The sequence below is a fragment of the Hirundo rustica genome, chromosome 5 (genome assembly GCF_015227805.2).
Source record: "Hirundo rustica isolate bHirRus1 chromosome 5, bHirRus1.pri.v3, whole genome shotgun sequence".
Taxonomy (NCBI): domain Eukaryota; kingdom Metazoa; phylum Chordata; class Aves; order Passeriformes; family Hirundinidae; genus Hirundo; species Hirundo rustica.
In genome coordinates, this window is record NC_053454.1 from 14,502,508 (window position 1) to 14,523,286 (window position 20,779).

Below are 20,779 nucleotides of genomic sequence, written 5' to 3' on the forward strand. Positions count from 1 at the left end.
CTTTTTAAGTATCTTAATTTTGTTATAGTTAAGTATATGCTTATATTTAAGTAGATGGTCGTGCTAATATGGAGCTTTCATCTTAAAAATATTTAGCAGCATCAGGTGTTGGGAAATAGAGATTTTTGTAGGAGCGTGTTTTTAGTGTAACCCCATTGTCAGAACATCAGACTGGGTCTTACAAAACTGGTGTCTTTTCCTGGCTCTGCTTATAGCCTGCTGGGGAGCAGATAACTGATCAGACTGTAAGACTAATTAAATATTGGTATAGATTATCAGAGAGGTTTTAGAATCCTTCCTAGAAGATTTTCAAGAATGTCTTATGGAAAGACTTGGGAAAGTGGCTTGGATATATTTTGTCCTACTGTATTATCATCCTATACATAGTAAGGTGTGTATTCAATACAGACTTGCATTTCAGAGGAGCACCTGCCCTTTATATTATTTGCGATTCTGTGTATTCTTCATGTGCTTTTGTTAATCACATTGGGAACATTTGGATCTGAACTTTTTGAATGGGCTGTTTCAAAGCAATTAGTTTTCTAGTTGACTTCGTGGTCTTACCACATCAACATTTGGCTCAATGGTCGGATTAAAGCAGGTATGCAACTAACAGGGTAGGGCGGTATCCTTGGACAGCTGCACTGGTTTAAGCTATATTTGAATCCAGGTAATCAAAACAGAGGGGTGAATTAGGACAATGTTGAACATGTGAAGCCATGGATAATAATTGCTGTGTAAAATACTTACCTAGTCTGCTTTCATAGATGCTGTTTAAGTAGTTCAGGTTGTGGATTAGAAGACTTGAGAGGTGCTTTAATAAATTATCTGACCTGCCATTTAGTTCTTGTGTAAAACAAGACTAATTCTTTCCATTTTAGTGATTTAAGAAAATAACATTTAAATAAGTGGTGCGTTGATTTTTTTTTTCTTTCAAATCTGTAATGTTGAGTGTTGAAGGGAAAATAAATCAGTATAATCAAAGTTTGAGCAATGTCTTGATCTTTTTATTTCAAAACTTACCTCTGGTATATTTGAAGATTTCATTTTGGTGTATTAGGAAAGTTTTGTTTATTTCAGTTACAAACAATCCATAGTCACCTTTTATTCTGTAGTTTCTACAAGAATTACGATTTTTCAAGTAATTTGTTTATAAAGTTAGAAACAATATATAATTTTGTTTTCCTGTGTAGGGGAAAGAGTGGTTTGGTGATGATGGCAAAATCTTAGCATTGCCTAATCCAATTAAACAGTCTTCTACTAGGCCTCCAATATTCTCACTCGAAGAAGGCATTGCACCAGAACTTGAAACAGTGTATAGAAAGGTAAGCATATTTCATGTGTGTGATTCCTGAGGCCCAGTATCCCAGTTCTTCTGCACGAGAAACCTGGTGAGCTGAAGGGTTTTGTGCTAAGAGCCATGACTATTGACTATTTTCTGTGTTTTCACACCTGTTCTTTAAATCAGTTCTGCTTTATTAAGTGTATATCTGTTTTTCCTGTAAAAATGCATACAAAAGGATGAACAGTTTAGCTGGTAGTGCTGATTGAAGTAGTAAAGTGCCGTGACAACCACCTTCAAGTCTGTGAGTCACTACGATCATTGTGAGACACCCTTGGGTATTCTCATGCCAGAGTAGGGTAGTTCCTATATTAGTGTATTTATAAATTTTGCTCATGTAGACAGTGACTAATTTTAAGTTATCTAGCATCAATTCAGATATTTTTGGGAGGTTGTGGAGTTTTTTTTCTTTGTTGTTTTTCTTGTTTGTTTTGTTTTGTTTGCAAGGGTTTTTGTGGTTAATTTTTTCCAGTCACAGCATACCTACCCTGGCAAACAGCAGTTTCTATGTGCAATCACTACAAATCAAAATAAATTTCAATTAAAATCATTCAGCAGTCTTGAAGCAAGCTTTAATTGTTCTGCTTGTTAGAACTCTGTTACCCTCTTGGAAAAGCTGACTTTTGAGGCTTTTAAACAGAGTGCTCTTCTGGGACATACAGGTGTTTCTGACTGTTGTTGATACAGATTTAAATGTGGCTCTTTGGTTGATGCTGGTGATAAATATACAGTCCACAGGCTGCATCCAGTACCACATATCTGTACAGTGTGCTTCTGCAGGCAGGAAAAAATTACTGTTTCAGTCATGTAAAGATATGCCAAGAGCACTTACGTTTCAAGAATGCCATATTTAGATGAACAGTGTCATAGAAACATCTAAGTCACAGTGGTAAGACAATAAGCTTAAGAGCCCTTTATCGGCAGAAAAATAGTTAAAGCATAAGGAATTCAAAGTTGTCATTTTTATGACACATCGCATCTTATTAAACATTTTGATGAATAACTGAATGTGGAAGGATCAGGTGGACTCAAGTGTGTTTCATGGGCATTTATATCAGTCCTGTAAAAGAGTTGTGCAACAGCTACATTTCCCTCCAAATCCCTCTTTTTCCTGTTCTCAGGAAGGGACTGCAACACTTCATAACAAGCTTTTGTGGCACCGTATTATCACTGATGAGTGTCTTCTGAAGGATCCTAATAAGGCAGTAGGAGTAGTCAGGGTGGAAGCAGGGTTAATTCTCTTCTAATTTCAGTAACTTTAGGATGTAAGCCATGGATGGCTTTTGGCTGCCGTGGGTTGAGGCAGGCTTTTTAAGCTTTGTTACTGAAAGCTGTCATTTGCCTTCATTGGTCTGAATTTCCCTGGTGTTGAACAGGGTTGCAAGTAATGTATTTCCTAATCTACACAATCCACAAGGAGAGCTCCTTGTCTTCCTAATCTACAAGGAGAGCTGTTCTGTGAGAGCTGGACTCCATCCTAGAGCTCCGTTCTAAGAGGAAACAAAGCAATACTAAGCAGATGTGTCAAAAGAACTAAAAGGCTCTGCTTTTTCTAATTCATTGTCTTCATTGCTCAGCAAAACCTTCAGTACAGGAGGATGACTTCTTATTTCAGCCTCATGTGGGCTATAAAAATTTTGTTCTATAGAATACCTGTGGTGGTTTTGTACCACCCACTTGTCAATAAAGCAAGAGGTTAACACAGTAAAAGACTCAGCATTTAAATGTAGGTAATGTTAAATGGGTCATCTTCTGACAAAGAAAATCCTTGAAAGATACTATTGTCAGAATCTGTAAATCCATTTTTATTCTTTTTTTTCTTTCAGACAATAAAAATGACATCTACCAATCAGTATTTTGTTGGACCTGGAGATTTTCAGGGGCTGTTTCAATTGGATATTGATATTTCAGGACTGATATTCACCCATCATCCCTGTTTTAGCCGTGAGCATGTGTTAGCAGCTAAACTGGCTCAGTTATATGATCAGTATTTAGCAAGAAAACAGAAGAACCTTACCAAACTTCTCACAGACAAGGTATTTCTGTTCTGTCTTCATACCTTGTTGAGACAATGACATGATTGTTTAAGGTAAAAGCTGAATTTGTCAGAAGTTAAACCTAAATAATTGACTGAGTTGCTGTGTGTTCAGTGCAGAATTGCATTTTTAAGATGAAGAATTTCTTTGATCTTTGATTTTAAATTAACACTGAAGTAAAAGGAATACAGTAACATTTACATAGAATTCCTTAGAGTATCCAAAGTGTTTTCCAGTGAGTGACAGATAAGACATTACAGGATTTTGCACACCAGCTCTGATAGGGAGACAGCAAAAGAAATTATTCAATGATGGAGGGAAGTTAGTGAAGTTTAGTTTCAGTTATCAAATCAAAATAAAAGGAAGCAGTTGTAATTTCATCAAGTCGTACAAAAGTAGAACCCATTTCCAGGTACGTATGTAAAGGATGCTGTGTTTTAAATGCACAGTGCTGCCACATTTACTGTGGCACTCTTGTGAGATGGCAAAACCCAGGGCTGGATGTAGACTCCTCTGTTCCTGGCGCTGTTGCTGACTTGCTGGGTGAGCTTGACAGGGCTGCTCCTCCTCTGTGCACCACCACTCTTCCTCCATCTGTATGTTGGAAGTCATGGCAGCAGTCTTCTCTGGTGTAAAGGTGTACATGAACATTAGGTATTGTCAATACAATTCTGATGTCATCAGCGCACACAAGAATACTTGTCTGTCAAAAATTAGTTGGATATTCAGATTTTCATAAACTAAAGGTCATGATTTTCTACATTAAAGAGCTACTGTAAGGGAAAAATAATCATTGTATACAAGCTCATTTTTATATAAGTGTAATGAGGCTCAGTAGGTGGTGTAAAGATACTTCTAAGTTTTTATATACAGCATTAGGTTATAGTTCTAATGATGGACAGACATTTCATACTGTTGTCTCAAAATAATTCCTTGGTATACTTTGTTCTGTTAGAACTTTTGAAGGATTTACCCTAGTGCTCTGTGAAACAGAGCAATTGGGTTATCCATGTCTTCATTGCAGGAACCTATAAAACCATAGGATCATTAAGGTTGCGAAAGACCTCTGATGCCATCAAGTTCAACCCTTAACCCAGCACTGCCAAGTCCATCACTAAACCCCAAGTGCCAGTCTGCACATCCTTTAAATACCTCCAGGGATGGTGGATGTCCCTGCACAGCCTGTTCCAGTGCTTGGCAAAACTTTCAGTGAAGAGATTTTTTCCCAAGTTCCAATCTAACCTCCCTGGGACTTGAAGCCATTTCCTCTTGTCCTGTCACATGTTACCTGAGAGAAGAGACCAACATCTGTCTACAATCTCCTTTCAGAGGTGGTTTAACCTGGAGAAGAGGATGCTCATGGCGGCTCCTACAGCTCTCTATAACTGCCTGAAAGGAGGCTGTAGGCAGGTGGGGTCTCTTATCCCAGGCAACCAGAGGCAGGTCAAGAGGACATAGCCAGAAGCTGTGCCAGGGAGGGTTAAATTGTACATCAGGAAGAATTTCTTCACTGGAATGGTGATTAGATATTAGAATGGGCTGCCCAGGGAAGAAGTGGAGTCACCATTCCTGGAAGTGTTCAAGAAATTAATGGACGTGGCACTTAGTGCTGTGGTTTAGTTGACATGGTGGCATTCAGTCAAAGGTTACACTTGATCTGAGGGGTCTTTTTCAATCTTAATGGTTTTGCAATTCTATTCTGTGATTCCGGGACCTTCTAATCAAACTAAGGGTTACCTTTAGTGGCCCTTCCTTGTCCCAAGAAAGGCTTTTGTGAAAGTTGGGGGTTTTTGCTGACTTGAGGTCTTTTTACGCTTAAATATTTGATTCCTGGGCTTTCTGAATACTCCCTAGATCAGTCTTCCTCTTGATTAGATTTGTTGCAGTGATCAAAGTTAGTAAATCTCCCTCCTGTATCCAGGGATCCTAATTAAAAGGTCATGATGAAGAACCACCACAGACATGGCAAAATCCTGTCAATAAAGAATCAGCACAGTTCACGGTTTTCTGTCATTAGTAACTAGATCTTTCCTAGTTTTTTCCTAGCTTTTCTAACAAGCCACAGTATACTGGATACTTTGTTAAGCCATTTTTGTTTGTTCAAGCTGCATGCTTTGAGGAGTGCTGTGCAATATAGTACAGAAGGTGGTGGTGATGGTGTTCCTGTGGCTCAACAAAGCATACCTGAATACAAAATGGAGATCAGGTGGGTATGAATTCATTAAATTGTTGGGTTTTAACGCTGTATTCCTTTTTTCCTTTACATGTTGGTACAGAATATGATTTATGTCAGACTTCTAAATTCTACTATAAATAGCTCTAGAAGAATTTTGAGGATTTAAGAGCTGTCTTCACTGATAAGTTGCATAAAACATTATGAAGAAAATACAGCCAAAAATAATTTTGGGCTGAAATTTTCATTCAAAAGTAGTCTAATTTGATTATGTTTATTAATTTTGTAGTAGCTATTTACTGGTGTGTTTTGTGTAATTAAATTTAATTAAAGTTTCGTTAGACTTCAGCTGGATGCACAAAGCTTTTACAATGCAATAAGGTAATTTTTTGAACAGGCAAAACCCCTAGTTTTTTCCATCCTCTTCCTCATTACACAAGTGTTCTTGATTTCCTTCCCATTCTAAGGTATTTTGGCCATGTTTTTGCCAATGGGTTAATATAATAAAATGGTAGAATTTTGTTTTACAAGATTACAGTTATTGTTCTTGGAGAAAAGCTGGGTAGTAAAAATATACTACAGTTTTTGGCTCAATAGTGAGTTTGTATTATTTTTGGCAGATGGACAGTGATGAGCTGTAAGTGTTAGCAGTATGATAAAAAAGAAGTTATTTTGGATATCCATACTGAACAGCCTTTTAACTAGTAGATAACAAAAGTCTGAAAGTTTTTCACAATCTGAGTGTAGTCAGTAATGTATTCATTTAAAGAAACAGAACTATAAAGTGATGTAATGGGTCACATGATACCACAATATGAAAAAACCACTTTTTTTTAGTAACAATTCTACTTTCAGCCTTGAAATTTGCGTCTGCTAAACCTATGCATCCGTACACTCCTCTTAGATTGAGAATTATTTCTTCAGATTTTCATGTACAGTCTTGTAATACACTGGTATCTGTACAGAACATAAAGTAGTCTATAATTTATTATTCTATACTGAAGGACAAAAAATTCCTTCAGTTGAAAATGGAATCACTTTTACCAGTATCTTATTAACATATCTGCTAGAGGACAAGGAGCAGGAGGTGTACAATTACTGTACCTCAGAGGCAGGAGCTCTCACCAAGGAAAGCATGAGAATGGTGATGGGAAAATTCACTGTGAATGAGATTCTTGGATTTTGGCACTTACCCTGAGGCTTGCTTGATGGTGAACTCCAATTAGAAAGAATATGCCTTCTGTGTATCTGATGTGTTTTTCTAGATCCTGAGTGCTTTAGTCTAGTTTCATGCTATGAAGAATCTGGAGGAAGTCAGCTGAAATCAGTGAGATCAGTGTTGCCTAAGTAACATGAGATGAGTTTGGCTGGTATTATTCTAGGCTTCTCATATCTGTAATTCATTTTGGCTACAGCTCTGTTATTGGAAGCTCTTACACATATGAAGCTCAGATGGGCTCAGGAATTTTTGCTGTCATTGTATTTAGTACTAACTTGGACTGCTTATGTTGGTAATATCATCTGCCTTGTCTCTCTTTTAACATTCCATTTCCCTGATGGTCAATGTAGAACACTCAAGAGAAATTACAGACATGTAGCATGGAAAGTAATCTAATTGTTTCCTCCACCCTGCAGTAATGTAACAGATGTGTACGCTTTGCTTTCTGAGGATCAAAGCTGTAGTTTTCCATTGGCTTGAGGAAGAAATATCATCTGAATACATAAAACTGTTGCAGATTAGTAAATTCAGCCGTCCTGTCTTCACTTCCCAAAGTAGGAAGCCAGCATATGCTGTGGATTCTGATTCAGGTTCCTGTGGGTAATGCATTTTAGCAGAGATGATTTTCTACTGAAAGGTCCTGCTTCCAAATCCAATACATTAGATAAGTGTGATTACTGATCTATATGTTCCTCATGCCTTTAAGTTTCATCTTCTAGCGTCATCTGGTAGACAAAAAAGGAAAGGTTGCAACATGGATAAGTAATACGCAAACTGCTAGCTAATGAAGTGGAGAAGTTACTCATGTTGCATTTCTTCGTTTATTGTTTTCTCTAAACTGGCATATGCTGTTAAATGATGTATGATGTCTTTCTTCTCTCAGCTCTAACTCTGTTTTCCACATTCTTTGAATATTAGAAGTAGTAATGTGTTAGTTAACATCCTTTTCTTTAATCACAGCCTTGTTTTTCTACCAAAATAATAGTGATGGTCATTCGAAGTGATAATGAATGGCTTTTTTACAGATTAGAGGGTGGAAATGTGAAATACCAAATCTGAGACCAAAAAAGGCCTTTGTTAATTTTGTTTATATTAAGAATTTTGTACGTCTGTCAAAGGACTTACTACTTCATCTCTTCAAGTCCTTTTTACTGGAGCTAGAAGCATATGAAGTTTCAAATACCTTTTGTAATGTACACGTGTAATGAGCATTACTTCATAACAGCAGTATAGGTTTCCTGGGCTGTTGTTTACATGAATTTACTTTAAAATGTTTTAAATCATGTACATCTGTAACAAGCATTTCTGAAAACTTTGAGATCTCTAAAGAATGGACTTAAATGAACTCAGATTGTTCAAAATGAAAGAGACTGGAATACAGGAGGAAATCAAATGCTGCAGTTTCCAAGCCTGGGTTTTTTGTTCCTTGGATTTAAGCCACTGCAGCCATCAATCAGCCTTAAACCCTCATCACTTGGCTTTTTGTATCCCAGGTTTTCAAACTGTTGTTCCACTGAGTTAGACAATTCTGATTGATCTTGTGCTATGTATATATATATTTCTAGACAAACCAGAAGACTTCGTGATGCTGAACAAGAAAAAGACAGAACGTTGCTTAAGAACATTATCAAAGTTTGGAAACAAATTAAATCCCTCCGGGACTTTCAGAAGTTTACTAACACACCCATGAAACTTTATTTGAGGAAGTATGTCTTGATAACACTTTTTGTACTTTATTTGCTAGCGATGGAGTTGTAATAAGAATAGTTCATTTGGAAACTTAGGATTTTGATATGCAGAAGTAAAACTTTGAGCAGTGCTGACACTTTGAGCCTGCTACTATTCCTTTTGAGTTTGGGGAAGAGGGAAGGTTGAAATAAGTAACTACTGTAGCAGAAAGGAATTTCTACTGACTAATGAGTAAAGAAAGTTACGATCTGGAATTAATACAATTATCTGCTATCAACACTTAAGAGTTTCTATGCTAGTCTTTTTAAATAAAACGCACTTCCAGAATAATGAAATTAATTCATGGAGAAGTAGATTTCTGTTATATGTTAACTTAACTGTAACCTTTATGTAATTTTATGCAATATGCTGATATTGTTTTGAAGGGAAGATGTTGATCAGAAATCAGACAAAAAAGCATATGAAGCAGAAATTCAGGCCGAGATAAAGGAATTGCTAGAGGAATGTATGGAAGAATATGAAAAGAAAATGGAGGAGTATAAAACTGAGCTACAAGACTGGAAATTGTGGAAGAAGACACAGGTTTGTTTAAATCATTCAATTTCACAATAAATAAATAAATAAATAAATAAATAAAGTTACTACGAAATGTGTCAAAAATTTGTCCTTCTAATACAGATAAAAAAATTCAGAATTTTGCATACATTTTTTTATGTCCAGATACATTCTGTCTACTTAGAATTTGTTAGTCAGGTAGTTGTTAATTAAAAAATCAGAATGTATTAGGTTTTTGTGGGGCATTGTTTTTCTGCTACTGATTTTCAGCGCTCCAGTTCTTTCAGTTTGGTAGTTTTGCAGTATTCCTGTTAAATGCATGTCTTGCAAGGAAGAAACATGGATGAATTTTGTGCGTGAGTGGTGAAGCAGAATAATTATGGGGTGTTTCTAATGAACTAGCAGTTGATGTTATCTCATGTAGTAAATATATGTTTGGGAATGTCTCACTATGTTCAGGAATGTCTGACTGAAAGATTTAATTAATATTCTAGCCTTTCACCTCTGAGAAGATTAATTCCTACCAATCTGTGCTGTAGTTAAGGTCTCAGTTGCTTCAAGGGGATATTGGGCAGTATAGGTGCTATAGCAACACACAGCAACAAGGTGATCTTTGAAATCAACCGGGTTTGCTTTCACAGTTAGGTGGCAATATACTGGATTCCTTGGGGTAATGGTGATTATACTTGAATATAATTTTTGCCCATCTTGAACACCCTGGGTTTTTCAATACCTGAGAAAAAGATGAAGAAAATGCTTCAAATACAATTTGCAAGAATCTAGTGTGTCTGCTGATACTTTGATGATGATTTTTTTCATGTACATGCAACCTTTATGGAAGGCATTTAAATATTTGAGAGGAAGCTGATATGCAGGAATTGGAAATTCCTGTTACCAGAACACAAGTGGGCACATGACTCATTAGCATCATGTCAGTTCACTTGTAGGATGAGATGAATAAGTGCAAACTTGAAATGAGGGCAGGTAGTCGTGAACATTGATCCTAAGGAACCTGTTCATCCACCAGTTATGCCTTCACAAATACCATTGTGGCGTCTTTTTATTGTGCTAGTCACAAACTGTCTTGAGACTGTAAGGATTGTGGTTCTTTCCTTTTAGAATGAAATCATCTTTTGTACCCCGAAGAGCTTTATTTTGTTTTACTCAAAGTACTTTTTAACTTAATCACTGGTGTTGGTTTCTTACAGGTCACATGAATCAAAACCACTAGAGCTGGGTGCAGCTAAATAAATTTAAAAGCAAATTCAAGAGCAAGAACGATAACATAAATTAGGCAAAGAAATAATATTTTTTAGGAAAAATATTTGAACAAGTTGTTTGGCTTACTACTTAATCAATGAGGATAATCTGTCTTTTGCTTATGATGTGTTAAGTTGTGAAGTGGCTGGTGCTTCCAAGCAAGCTGTACTTCCAAGTAATCTAGAAGTCTAAGGAAGGAGGAGCTGTTTTGCAGTTGTTTAAAGCTGAACATGCTCATAAACACTGGAGTTCTGTAGTTTAGGAGATGCTGAAAGTCCCGTGTTATTCTGTTTCTTTATTCTTGTTTGGCATGAGGAAGGGAAGGGATCATTCTTCTGCTCATGCTAAAGGTGCTGCTAAGCCAAAAACACTTGTGCTCCCGAGTTTGTGGCACATGTGCATTTGTTTTGTCAATGTATGTGCAGACAGTGCATCTCAAACAACTGTGTCTACTGGCTGAGCAACCTTCCTTCAGTCCTAACAGAATGTACGTAGTAGCTCAGGCGAACGAGAGCACAGCATCTAGCCAGAATGTTCAAGAAACACGCTGATTTTGCAAGTGGTAAGAGAAGATTAAGTAAATGTTTTGCTTGGAGCACATTATGATTTTGAAGCATATGAATGGAATGTATTGCTGAATTCTGAAACTGACACAGTCCTTTACAATGAGAGGAATCTTTTATCTGTGTGTAATACTAAAATTACAGTCATTTTACTGTACATACACCATCTGTGTTTAGCGCTTGTGAGTCAAGAGAACTAGAAAAAAAATTGCAGAGATTAAAACCAGTTCAGAAAGGATGTTATTGTTTTTATATGCAGAAGTCCAAGAAGAAAAAGAAGAAAAAAGATACTCATGTAGATGAAGAATCAGAAGATTATGATTTTGGTGAGGAACGTATAAAACCTCTCCCACCTAAAATGGCCAATAGCCTGGAAATAGAGCAGCAGGTTAGACAAAAAGCTGACAGCTGCAGAAGGAAACCTGGAGAGCCTATTCTGGTTCCTGAGCTGACCCTCTTGGGAAGCGTTACTCCAACTGAGCAGTGTCCTCGGTAAGATAAATGTTGGTCAGCAAATTACATTATTTGTGATTTTCTGTAATTTATTAATTTCTTGTTTACACAACTTCAGAAGCATGAGCTCACTATTCTGTTTAGCCTAGTATGAAGCTTCTGCTTCTGAAGGTGATAAAACTTAATTCATCTTCAAGTCACATATAACCTTGTATATAGTGCACTTAAAAAACGTGTGTCTGCACATTCCCTTTGAACCTTCTGATATGCCTTGAGCATCTGCACAGAACAGGGTGCAGAAACAAAGAAGCTGGTTTCAGTGTAGAGTCTGGGTCACTGCTGGCCGTACCACTCTGACTAGCTAGTCCTGTACATGAGGTCTGTGCTGTAGTCAACAAAGGGAAAAGAGAGAAACTGTGTACTAAACCAGAGGTTGCACTGTGGATAAAAGAAATACATGTACTTGTTTTCTGTTACTTTCCACATTTGCACACAACAATTTAACATACGTATTTCAGCAATTTATATACTCCTTTGTCCTTTGTGAACTATACTTAGTTCACAAATAGCCTCATCAGAGATTGCTGCTTAGCTGTTGTACTCCCAGTGACTGAACGCTTCAAAATTTTAACTCAATTTGATATCATTTGTTGTGCTTTGGAGGAAGGGGGAGGAAGAGATTTTTTTTTTTTCCTAGGTAACTTCTTTTACATGGAGTTAGCTTTAGTGGATCCAAAGTTTGACTTGATAGTTTAAAAATCATTTTATATTCACAAGAAGATAAAACAGCTGTTAAATGAGAGTTCTAAAGTCATTCCTGTATAGTGACATTTTTTGGATGAATGCCATCTATTTTTGTGGGTTCTGTCTTCCCATGAGAAATCAGATTTTCATTAAAAATAAATAATAATAATGTTATTTAAAATGATATGATAGCTTGTCTGACATATTTACAGAGCAGAAGTTTTGCGACGAGAAGATGTGAAGAAACGTTCAGCATTTATAAAAGTCCTTTTCAACTCCAAAGAAGTGTCAAGGACTGTTACCCGACCAATAAGTTCCGATTTTAGAGTTCACTTTGGACAGATTTTCAATTTACAAATAATCAATTGGCCAGAGAGTTTGAAACTACAGGTAGATGTTGATTTATCACAATAACTTTTAAAAGATTATATAAAATGTAATTACTCCTGTAATGCTTGTGTTTTGCTCTATGATAGCGTCATAAATACTGAAAAACCTGTCAAAGACCTTCTGTAAATCATCAATTTTATGTTCCTTCCTTGCTTCACCAGTCCTTAACTTTAAACTTTGCTGCTATGTTTTTGATGCTTAAGCTTTCTAGGTATATATAGGACAAAACTATAGTTTGGGTGGGAGAAATTAAATAATTGGGACTTGTGATTAAATATGTCAGCAGATTGGCCATAACACAGATTAAATTGCTCACACAGTCTTCTTAAAACATTATTTTCCACAGAGTAAAACCCTCATAATATTTACTGGAGTGGAATAAGAAAAAAAAAAAATTTCTAGTAATGTCTGTAACTGCACTTGACTTGATCAGCAGTGCCATTAAATCAAGCCACCACCACCCCCCCATTCCAAGTATGAATTACTAAATGGTTCACATGAATACTTTTCAGATTTAATACGAAATATATTTAGGGGAAACGGAATCAGGGTCCTGCTTCTCTCTTTAGAAGACTCCTATGGTTATGTAAAACTGGTAGTTCAGGGAAAGGTGTAAAAACCCATTGTCTGCTTATTTATTTAACACACAAATTGAAAAGGAGAAGGAATACTGTTTTCCCGGATTAAAGGTATTTGAATGGAGAAACCACTCACATCACTCTGCAACTGGCTAAGAAAAAGAGAAGCAACCTGCAGTGCTGCCAGAATGGGGACTGTGTGCAGTACCCTACCTTTCATGTTAAGGGAGAATTAGGCAGAATCCCTCCAGAATCTTCAGCTGATCCAAGTGAATGCCACAAGCAGTTGCATATTGTACCATGGTGCTCTTTAAAGCCTGGAGTTTGTCATACTTGTCTCAGGTGCATTAGAAAATGAAGAAAAGAGACTTGTAGGAAGAATTCAGATCAAGTAAGCTGCTGATAGCTGAAATGTCAGCTAACTGGATATTTTAGAAAGTGAACAAATACAATTGCCTTAAATTATTTATTTCATGCTTAAGCCACAGTAAAACCTTTTCTAAATACCCTGTAATAAGTTTTCAGCTTCTCAAGAATGAACATGTAATTTTTTTTCTTCTGTCCCTCATGGTATTTTTTTCCTAGATTTATGAAACAACAGGTATCAGCAGTACCACCTTGTTGGCTGAAGTGTTCTTACCTGTTCCTGAGACTGCAGTTCTGACAGGCAGTGCTCCTCTGGAAGAAATAGAGTTCAGCAGCGATCAGCGGGTGATGTTGGATCATGAAGGAGTTGGGAGTGGTAGGGACTCTTGTTTTCCTTAGTTCAGTGTTTCTCATTTTGCTGGAGCCGTGTAACAGTAAGAGGTTGGAGTGGGTTTCTGTGTAAATCCTGCTAGGAGCCTTCACAGCTTCCCTAACTTGAGTCTTCCATAATAGTCATGATTCTTATTATTGAGGTTTGCTGTGAAACTTTTGTCACTTATTAATTTTAAGCTCTGCATGATAAAAATGTGTCTGTTTATTACTTGTCTTGTATTAGTTGAGCTTTACAAGCTATAGAACATGTTTGGGATTTTTTGAGCATTTAAGTAATCAGGCCTCTGACACTGCAGAGTGAAGCTCCAGTCATTGTAGCTCCAGTGATTTTAATGTTTTAAACCACTGAAAAACTGTCTGTAGAAGTGTATATGCAAGGTAATTTTTTTGTCTTCTATTTGCTTTGTTGACAACCTGCACATACCTTTTCCCTGGAGCTTTAGGCTAAAGATAAAACAAGGGAGAGATAGGGAAAGGGGAAACAAGAATACATAGTAGCATATGGAACTTGCAAGTGTGTATAATGAATTTGAACAGCATTGCGAGATGACTGACTTGCATAAATTTACCATATGTAAATACAGATAAAGCTAGAGCAGAATAGATTAAAAAATGAGGAGGAAAAAAATAGGGCAAAAAAATCATTACAGCAAATGTGTTTGTAAATGTCACTGACTGTAATGACCATATGTACAATTGAGTGTCAGAAGCTTTAGGACTGACTTTTCAAGCATACGTAATTCTTGACTCTGAATTTCAGTTTTGTTAATAACAGTATGCTGAATATGAAAACTACCAGAAATACTAAATGGTGTGCATCTGTGGAGGAAAAAAATGAGCCTTTGGCATAGCCTTTCCTTCCAGCTCAAATGGAAAGCCTTTTGTAGGTGTAATGGAATCTTTCACTCATTATTGTAGAACAGAGTTCTTTCCCACAGCACACAGCAAAATCATTGTTTCACATTAACCTTTTTGTATAAAGGCACAGGTTATTTCACTAGTCATTTTCTGGAAGTATTTTTAAAAATGCTAAGATACTGGGTTTGAATGCATAAATATACTATGGATTTTTCCCCTTGATAGGTGTGTCCTTTTCATTTGAAGCTGATGGTAGCAACAAAATGACTTTAATGACCTCTGGGAAGGTATCCAGTAGTGTCTCTTGGGCAGTTGGAGAAAAAGGAATCCCCTTAATTCCTCCAGTATCTCAGCAAAACACAGGCATTCCAAGGTAATAAGATATGAATTTTCAGTATTCATGGGAAATTGATTATGCTAGTATTTTTTTAAAATTTGCTTTCATAATCAAGACTTTTCATAATATTTTTTATTAAATTTAGATGTTTTACTTTTGTGCTGTAGCCCTCTGCAGATATCTTAGGGTACATGTTTTTGGTAAATATATTTAGTTAGAAATTTTACCTTTTAGCATATTATTTCTAGACAGTTCAAGCTGATTAATTCAATTTTATGATTTTCTAATAGAGCGTGAATATATTGTCCAGGAACCTTAATGTAATTATTATGCTGAGAGCAGAAGGTCCAGCTCTTTCTTATCTGAAGTGCATTTGAAGATGCTATGTCTAATTTGCCCTGAGGCTGCAAGTTGGTTATTGTAGATTATTTGTCCATTCTGTTGCTTTTAATTAATTCCTTAAAGTCAAAGAGATGATACCAAAAGGCTGCTTTTGTAATGTCCTTAAGTACCTTCACTATAAACCCTTAAAAGTTTTCTCACAGATATTAATACTGAGCAAATGTGAATACTTCTTCCAGCTGATTTGTTTGTCAGGTTTTTATTTATTTAGAGGCTGGACATTGGCTTACAAATCATTCTCATACTACTGTTAACCAAGCTGCAGCCATTCAGGTAGTTTGCTGATCAGCATATCAGTTCTCTGCTGACTTCAGTGAGAGTAGATGAGATTAAAATGTAAAGATGGATTCCCAACAGCTAACTGTAACTCTGGAGACTAATGGCCGTAATAAACGGAAAACTGAATAATTTCAGAAGGAGGTTTTCTGTGAAACACTCTTTTTTGAAATGCCTTGTGGAGATGAACAGCTCTCTCTGACTTTCATTGTCTCTTGGGAAGGTCAGAGACAGGATTTTCATGACCAATGTTAGCTTTTGCTGCCCATGAGCTTTTTAGCACAATTGTGATTCAGTTGGCATTTGTTCAAGACTTGGTGCCTAAAGATAAAAGTTGATGTTGCTGCTTTATCTGCTGTTCCAGTAACTGCTGGCTATTTGGCTGATTCTAACCAAGCACAAGACCTGTAAGTTTTTAAAGCTTTCTTGAAAATACTCAAATAAGTAGAGATCAAATGCTGAAACTAGCAGCCCTACCAAGAGAAGGGGCAACATCCACTCCAGTGATATTTGGCTAATAAATAACACACGTCCTGGTGTATTGGCCTTATGTGTCAAGGTTTGAGTAGCAGTGGGCCTTCAGAGGTGGTTCTGTGAGAAGATGCCAGAGGCCTGGTGAGCAGGGCAGTGTACACACGGCCTCCAGACTACCTACCGTGCTTCCTTGCCTACTGTGAGTAGAAGAAAGTGATTAGGAGCACGCAGAGGATAAAGACTTGGGACTTCTAGTTACAGGGAGGGCCATAAGCAGTGCTGCACCACACTAGAGAAGGCTGCAAGGGTTCCCCAAGCACAGGCAGTGTTCTCTCCAGCCAGCATGCAGTCTGGACACAGCAGAGTGCAGGCAGCAGTCCCAGGCATGGTGAGGGGATGATTCAGGCTGCAGGTCTGTGCAAGGAGGGGACAGAGACAGGGCTACAATGCAGGTCTGAAAGTACCATCCAGGGGGACAGGTCAAAGACAGGAGCTAAGATACAGTGCAAGCAAAGACTGTATGTCTGAGGAGTTCTTTGTTTCCTCTTACCTTTCACAGTGAGGCAATTTATCTTCTTACTTGATAGTATGCAGCAATGTGGAATGGCATAGGTATTTCAGAAATGTATCAAAAAGCACCTTATTACCTTGTATAAAAGTTGTCTTCCACCAGTTCCTTCATATTTCCCCCGACTTTGCTTTGCAATTAATCATTCCCTCAATACCGTAGCTACTGTTAAGAACTGTGTACTGAAATTTACTATTCAGGTTGTGGGGAGCTTTTTGGGTTTTTCTAAGATTGTTTTAAATACTTTTTTATATTGCTGAATCAAATGTGTTTTAGGTGTAAGTTCTGTCAATTCTGTCTTTTTAGTGCTTTAAAAAACGTTGATGCTATTGCATCCATTGGCACGTCGGGTTTAACTGATATGAAGAAACTAGCTGAGTGGGCAGCTGAAGCAAAACTTGATCCAAATGACCCAAACAATGCAGCTCTGATGCAGCTGATCATGGTAAGTGGTTATTTCAGAGCTGAAGGGCTAGTGGAGCTGTGGAGTTCCAAGTCACCAGGACCTCCCCAATCTGCATGCATGCCAAGGAGGTAGCAGCATTTGAACTTGTGATGGACATACTTCTGTGAATGTTAAGAAGCAAAATATCTACTAAAAATATGATTAATGCATTTAGTATTGAGTTGTTTAATGAATATGATTTAATAATCCATTCAGTACTGGCAAAAAATAGGTATAAGAGAATGCACATACAGATGAGTTAATAAATTAAAAAACAAATAAGGATTTTGAGTTTGTTGTTTCCTTAAAGTACAGGGAATTTCCAGTGTACTTGTGTAAATAAGAAGCTGCTCATTAATGAGGATTGCACAAAGAGACCTCGGGTGTTGTGGAAGCTTCAGCTTTTCTAAACAGCAAAATTGAGGAGCTATTTACGCTGTTCAATTTACATGGCTGTTTATTTACATAGCTGTTTAATTGACGTAGCTATTTACAAAGCTGAAGTTCTGTAATTGGACCTCCTTTAGAGTACAGCTTCCTAGGTTACTCTGACATGATAGAGTTTTCATATTCTAATCTGTTGTTTATGATACAAGGAAAGAGAATTTTGTTTTATTCTATAACATATAATCTCATACGCTTTGCTCAGCAGAACACAGCTATAAAATGCTTGGTGTTTCAGTCTGCATGATCCTCTTTACTGCTTTTGCTTAAAATGAGCATCTTGCAATACTGCATGTAAAACTTATAAAACCTATTTTATTGATTTTTGTCACTTTGTATGAAAAGGTTAATATTTTTGTTATTAATTTAGATTACAACAAGTGGAGAGGCACATGTTCCTGATTTCTTCAGATTGGAACAGTTGCAGCAAGAATTTAATTTTGTTTCTGATGAGGAGTTTAATAGATCAAAGAGATTCCGACTCTTGCGGCTCAGAAATGAGGAGGTGGCAGAGTTCCGAAACTATAAGCAAGTCCCTTTACATGAACGAGAGATCAGTGAGAAAATATTCCAGGTAGAATGTTATCTGAAATACTTCTTTTCTAGTTTAAATGCTTATAATATTTCATTTGCAATTAAGTCAAGCAGTTCTTTAAAGAATGTAAAGCTATGCTGACATGAAAAAAACAAGAATTTTATTCCTTCAGTCTTTTCTAGTATTGTTTTCATCTATTTAAAATAGCTGCTTTCCAAGGCAATATTTCCACAACAATACTTTGTTAAGAGTTAAATAAAACAGAAAAACTGCTGTAGATAAAAATGTTATAAGATAGTTTTTGTTAATGTTGAGATACTTTTTTTAAAAGTGATTTTAGATGTAAAAAGGTAATTCAGACATAATTCAGGCTTAGGCTTATTAGCTTTTGAGCCCTTTTGAGGGGGCAACTGTTAGAAGCAATGACTCTAACAAGAATGAAAACCTTTTTTTGTTTTATTAGAGCCTGTGTTACAGATATTTCTGTTTTAGTACATTGCTCCAATTAGCTTACCTTGTCCTTGCCTGTCTATTAATTACCTTATTGAAATGCAGTGTGTGCATTTTTTTTTAATTTGGGTTATACTTCAATTATTTTTATCTCAACTCTGTTATTAGTGCTAAGCCATGCTTTTTTTTTTTTTTTTTTTGTTCTTAGCAATTCATGTAGCTAAGGAGCATTTTAGTGTGTTCATTGGCTTAGGAAGATCAGAATCATGTCAGATTCTGGCAACTGCTGTTTCATCCCTACTTCTTCTGACATAGATTTATTTGAAAAATTATTTTCTTCCTTTCTATTGGAGAATGTATTTTTTTTAAAGATGTTTATTAATTCAGTCATATCTGGCTCTTTGCAATAAATATATATTTTTTTTTTAATTTTAGGTTAGTTTTGTATCTTTTAATATAAAGATGTACCACATGCTTGCTGTACCTTTCTGATCCAGTTCATTTTATGGACTATTTTCATTCATTTTATGTTATCATTCAAAATTTGAAAACCTTAGTTTAAGAATTATTTTGATGGAAGGTTGTTGGGTTTTTTTTTTTCCATTAAGGGTGAATTAGATAAACACATTAATGCCCATTTCAAGTTTATTTTATATGCTGTGATCTTCAAAACTAAGTTTCAAGTGATATTGATCCTAGTGGGTTTACTCCCTATTTGGCAAAACGGTCTGAAAGTTAGTAAAATGATGGAAATACTATTTGGGAAATACTCTCTGGAGATCATCTGGTCCTGCTTTCTACTGAAGTGGCGGTACCGTTGCCAGCACTAGATGAGGTCAGATGTTTGTCTAGCCAAGTCTTGAAAACCTCTAAATGGGAGACTCCACTGCCTTTTTGGATAACCTGTTCCAGTGCTTCGCTATCCTTCCGGAGATTGTTAAAAAAAAAACCATCCAAGCTGAGCCTTCCAAATTGTATTTAATGGCTGCTTTTCCTTGTTCTACTGTCCAGAGATGATTTTGGCACCCTGTCCTTTGTAACTGCCCCTCAAAGAGTTGTGGGCAGATGCTGCATCGCTCATTAATCTCTTCCTTACCAGACTCATGAATTTGAGCACCTTTCCCAAGGCAAAAATACTCTGAAATACTAGAGTTAAGTCCAGCAGAGAGCTACCAGAATATGTGCAGTGCTGAAGCACATGGCCTACAAGGAGAGGCAGAAAGGACTGAGGTTGTTTTTGCCCTTGAGGGGGTTTCTTACTGCATTCTTCAGGTACCCAGTGGTGCAGAGAAAACAGAGAGACTCATCTTAGAGGTGAGGTGATGATGATAGACACAAGTTACTCCAAGAGACGTTCCAGTTAAATATCATGAAAACATTTTTCACAAAGAACATATTCAAGTTCTTGAACACATTGTCAATCACGTTTGTAAAATTTCCTTCTCTAAAGATAGAAAATTCAACTGTCCGAGGCCCTGAGCATTCTGATTGGAGTTGTTCCAACTCTGAGTCTTTGGATCAAATGACCATCAGAAGTCTTTTAAAATCTACATTATTCTAAGATTACAACCTTGTCTTGTGGGTCATGTCCTCTAGGCCTCTGGCTGTCTTAGTAGCCCGTTAGTGGATCCCATCCAGTGTCTCCACATGCTGCCTGCAGTATTTCAGGTATGCCCCCTCAAGTGTCAAGCTGGAGAGGTTGGTAATTTCCCTTTGTCTGTAGGACATGCTGATCCTTATGTATCCTGTGGTTTGCCTTTTGCCAAAAGAGCACGTCGTCGGTTGTCATTAAACCTGCACTTATTTCAATATGGCTGTTATTCTTCTGATTGCTTTCCAGTCTGTGCCAGTGCATGAAGTTACTCCACCCTCAATACAGGATTTTCCTTTTTTTTTTTTTAATTGAGGCTTCAGTTGTCATAGTTTTAAGTCATAAAGAGCCCTCTGAACTGTGGTTCAGTCACTCATATTAACCACTCCTCCTGATCGAGCATCCTTGTCTAAACTGCTCAGTGCATTGAGTTTTCTCATCCAGGTCACTTGTGAAGAAGCTGAATATAATCAATCCCAGGGACACTTTGCTATTTAGAGGACACTAACTAGGCATTGAGCTGTTTGTCTTTACTGTTAGAGCTGAGACCTGAAGATTAATTTTACTGAGTACTTTTACATAGCTACCTGTGGGTCTGAAGCCAGTGTGATTCACAGATCCTGAGAGATCCTCTTGAT

The 20,779-nt window shown here is 36.9% G+C and overlaps 1 protein-coding gene across 2 annotated transcripts in view; it reads left to right on the plus strand.

Annotated features, from left to right (window-relative positions):
- The window catches only part of CC2D2A (coiled-coil and C2 domain containing 2A), a 51,254-nt gene that overhangs the window by 8,989 nt on the left and 21,486 nt on the right, over positions 1 to 20,779 (plus strand). For both annotated transcript variants that reach the window (XR_005701052.1, XM_040065376.2), the window contains exons 8-18: positions 1,194 to 1,325; positions 3,169 to 3,378; positions 5,484 to 5,584; positions 8,336 to 8,476; positions 8,885 to 9,041; positions 11,097 to 11,329; positions 12,247 to 12,424; positions 13,588 to 13,744; positions 14,845 to 14,992; positions 16,983 to 17,121; positions 17,936 to 18,139. Coding sequence is in view for 1 of the 2 variants with exons in the window: in XM_040065376.2 (XP_039921310.1) it covers positions 1,194 to 1,325; positions 3,169 to 3,378; positions 5,484 to 5,584; positions 8,336 to 8,476; positions 8,885 to 9,041; positions 11,097 to 11,329; positions 12,247 to 12,424; positions 13,588 to 13,744; positions 14,845 to 14,992; positions 16,983 to 17,121; positions 17,936 to 18,139 (1,800 nt within the window). In the remaining variant the exon portion in view is untranslated. The remainder of the gene's footprint in view (positions 1 to 1,193; positions 1,326 to 3,168; positions 3,379 to 5,483; positions 5,585 to 8,335; positions 8,477 to 8,884; positions 9,042 to 11,096; positions 11,330 to 12,246; positions 12,425 to 13,587; positions 13,745 to 14,844; positions 14,993 to 16,982; positions 17,122 to 17,935; positions 18,140 to 20,779) is intronic.